We start from the raw sequence: 3,717 nt of genomic DNA on the forward strand, positions 1-3,717 counted from the left end.
CCTTCTCCATAGAATTTATTCAGATGGGTTGTCTTAGACTTGAACCATAGCTCCAAAATCCACAGTAATTACTTAACTCTGGGACTCTGGGGATATCTGAAAAGTTATAGGAGTAGATTCTCCTTCCTAATGACAAGGTAAATTTAAAATTCTACCGAGCATGTTTAAAGCACACTATCATTCAACAAAAGTTGGGCAATGCTGGCTATAATGTTGGCATTCTCTATTTTTAAAAGTCCAATGAAAAGAAATATAAAACTTTTGAAATAGCATTCATAGCTGGATTTCAGGTTGACATATTTAATTGTGTTTTCTAAAATCTGTAGAAGAGGGTGTATATTGTGGGGGGAATAGATTGATTTTGAGAAATTGTAAGGGAGGGAAAACTGTAATAACACAAAAATAACATCTTAGGATCAGAGTTTTTCCTTTGTTGTTTTGGGGCTTTTTTCTTTGTTTTCTTGAGGCAGAGTCTCACTCTGTCACCCTAGGTAGGGAGGGTGTCCATAGCTCAAAGCAACCTCAAACTCTTGGGCTCAGGCAATCCTCTTGTCTCAGCCTCTCCAGTAACTGGGACAACAGGCACCCACCATACCTGGCTAGTTTTTCTATTTTTAGTAGAGACGGAGTCTCACTCTTGCTCAGGCTGGTCTCAAACTCCTGAGCTCAAGCAGTTCACCTGCCTTGGCCTCCCAGAGTGCTAGGATTACAGGTGTGAGCCATTTTGCTTGACCAGGATCAAAGTTTTAATTTAAGGGTTTTCCAATTATATTTGATACCCTTGGCACTTTTCTCCTCCAAACGCTTTTAGAGTATTATATTCCGATATCATATTCTAAAGTAGTTTTAAGTATAACAAATTCAAACTAAATTCATAATACATGCCTCCTTGGCTAGGGTGTAATGATACAAGGGGACATATTTATTTTTTGTAGACATGTCCACAGTTGATTAAAAAAACCCAACTCTATTGAAATAAAGCAAACCTCAATTTTATATACCAAATCCATTCTCAGTTCTAAATCAGGATGACAGCTTGAAAGGTGATGTACTTTCATGGGGAGGTACAATGACATTGTCCAGGCAAAGCTTCCTCATGCCCATGGTACTTATGGACTCGCTACTAGCCTGTCACAAAGGACCCAGTTTAATTTGCTGATTCTTTTCCCCATGTGAAAAAACAGGTAGGATTGATATGTGCAAATCTAGTCTTTCCTAGGAATATTGAAAATTTAAGATTGTAGTATTTCTATCCTTTTTAGCTAAAATTTATTTTTAAGAAATCAGCTTCCCAATTTCCTCTACAAGTACATAGACTGAAATGGGCTCATTCGCAAAAAAGGTAATCCACACCTGGGTCTTGTCTTCTTCCCTGACCGCCAGGAAGGAAGTTTCCTCTTCCCGATCTGGTAAATCTTTTTTGACTTTATGCTTTCTATGTTTGCCTTTTTCCTTCATTTTTAAATTTGAATTTGGTGTTTTTTGGTTCAGGCCTAAGACAAGAAGCTGGTTTAAATAACTTTTTAATCACCTTTGTCCCTCAACCCTAGAAGGTGTTGTCTAAGTGAAATCTGACAGGAGTTTGATTTAATAAATTTGGTGGAAATGCTTGAGTCTCTGGCTACACATGTAATGATTAGAATTTGTGTTGTCTGTTCGGACACTGACATTTACAGATGAAAGATATACATAGCACCTATATAGTTTTTAACTTATTTTTTGGATCAGTTTTAATCCCTCCCAACCCCACTCCACCCCAAGGGTTTATTTTTATAAAAGGGAATACTTTAAGCCTCAGTTTGAGGGTATGTTAGGTAATAAATAAAACCAATTGGCTGCTAGTCATTTACTTCCAGGACCCATCTTTGACAGAATATATTTTTTTAAATGAAATGGTTTTGTGAATTGCTTTTTTCCCCCACTCTGTCATGCCAATTTATCAAAAACAAAATCTCATGCATTATTTCTCAATCCTCTGTGAAGAACACAGATCTACCTGCTAGAAGAGGTCTCAGCAGAATCCACAGCAGTTGTGCTTTTATCATATCAATTTTTAAAATCTGTCAGAAAGAAAAGGTAACATTCAGTCTTGTCCTCAGCACTACTGGGAAATAAAATGGTAAAACTTCTAGCACTGGTTTGACATGAACTCTGTGACCATCGGATGTGTGGTCCTCTTTTGTGCGGTATATAGACCGGCTTGCAGTAACAGATCCCGCCACCTGCACTTGAAAAAAGGGAATCGCCCAGTTTCTGTACCATAGTAATCTATCGTACCCAATATATTATTCTTTCTTCTCCTTGAATATTCTAGCAAGGTACAACCTCTTTTACTAGATTGAAGTGTTTCCTACAGCCTTTCAAATTATAATCAGAGCAAAGCAAGATCATTGCAACAATAGAAAACATCTCTTTACTGGTGAAAGGCTTTGCTTCAGGACCACCATGTCAACTGCTATTTTAGGTTCAAACAGAAAACATGTAAAGAGCACTATTGTCATCTAAGCGATAAGTCCTAATGCCACTGTAGTTACTGGAGCAGCATCGATCAAAGGCATCATGGTGACCCCGAGCACTAATCTTCTCTCTTTCCCTCAGGTTTGCTGGCAGCTGTGTCTCAGAAAAAGCTGTCTTCAGCAAGGCAGAAGCAGGTAAGAGAAATACATTAGAAGTCTATGTCCCATCCTGAGTTGTCGTCAGGCGGTGGTTCATCGTTGTCCTCAGGGAAACTGTCAAAATTGCTTGTGTCTGTGGGCGACGCAACCTGGGAGCAGGAGAAAATGAACACTAAAAGGTTTCTGATATTCCAAGCTAGAATTGTTTTACAAAGCATTCTTTATTCATTTCCTAGTCAATAACTCTTGTTTTCCTTTCTTTTTTTTTTTTTTTTTTTTTTTTTAGTGTCTACTATGTAGTAGCTATTGTGTTTCGTATTGAGGGTAAAAGTGGTGAGTAAAAATAGACCTGGTTCTCACCCTCCTGGAGTTGATACCCTAGTAAGTAACAAATGTGTGCCTAAAACAAATAATCATCAAAATCTATATATAATTCATGAACCTGTGTATAACAAATAATCACACACACACATACACACATATACATAATAAACTTTGCCTAGATCTACTAAAAATATATAAGATGCCATGAGAATATAAAAGTGATCGTGTGAAAACTCTTTGTAAAAGTATTCATTTTTTAATTTTAACTTTAATTAATTAATTAATTTAGAGGCAGGGTCTTACTCTATCACCCATGCTGAAGTGCAGTGGCTTTGTCAGAGCTCAAATTCCTGGCCTCAAGAGATCCTCCCACTTTAGCCTCTGGAGTAGCTGGGACTATAGGTATGTGGACCATAACTTGCTAATTTTTTGCTTTTTGTAGAGTTGAGATCTTTCTATGTTGCTCAGGCTGGTCTCAAACTCTTGGCCTCAAGCAATCCTCCTGGCTCTCTTTCGCTAAGTGCTAGGATTACAAGTGTGAGCCACTGCCCCCAAACAAGAAAGTATTATTTTAAACCTAAGAATTAATAAGTTCAGTGGAGAGGTTATAGTATGTGCAAACATCCTAAAGTGAGAGAGAGCTCTATACTTTGAAGTAGCCAAAAGAAGACACCAGGACTGGCCAGGCATTGTGGCGGGCGCCTGTGGTCCCAGCTACTTGGGAGGCGGAGGCAGGAGACTCGCTTGAGCCCAGGAGCTGGAGGTTGCTGTGAGCTGT

At 38.5% G+C, this 3,717-nt stretch overlaps 1 protein-coding gene across 2 annotated transcripts in view; it reads right to left on the minus strand.

The window, feature by feature from the left end:
* Window positions 1-1,452: 1,452 nt before the first annotated feature.
* Window positions 1,453-3,717, minus strand: part of PRKG1 (protein kinase, cGMP-dependent, type I) — a 1,243,017-nt gene continuing 1,240,752 nt past the window's right edge. For both annotated transcript variants that reach the window (XM_012801440.2, XM_012801439.2), the window contains exon 18: window positions 1,453-2,764. In XM_012801440.2, the coding sequence (XP_012656894.1) occupies window positions 2,666-2,764 (99 nt within the window). In that variant the 3' untranslated portion in view covers window positions 1,453-2,665. The remainder of the gene's footprint in view (window positions 2,765-3,717) is intronic.

The sequence above is a fragment of the Otolemur garnettii genome, unplaced genomic scaffold (assembly GCF_000181295.1).
Source record: "Otolemur garnettii isolate 467f Iridium unplaced genomic scaffold, OtoGar3 scaffold00008, whole genome shotgun sequence".
Classification (NCBI taxonomy): Eukaryota; Metazoa; Chordata; class Mammalia; order Primates; family Galagidae; genus Otolemur; species Otolemur garnettii.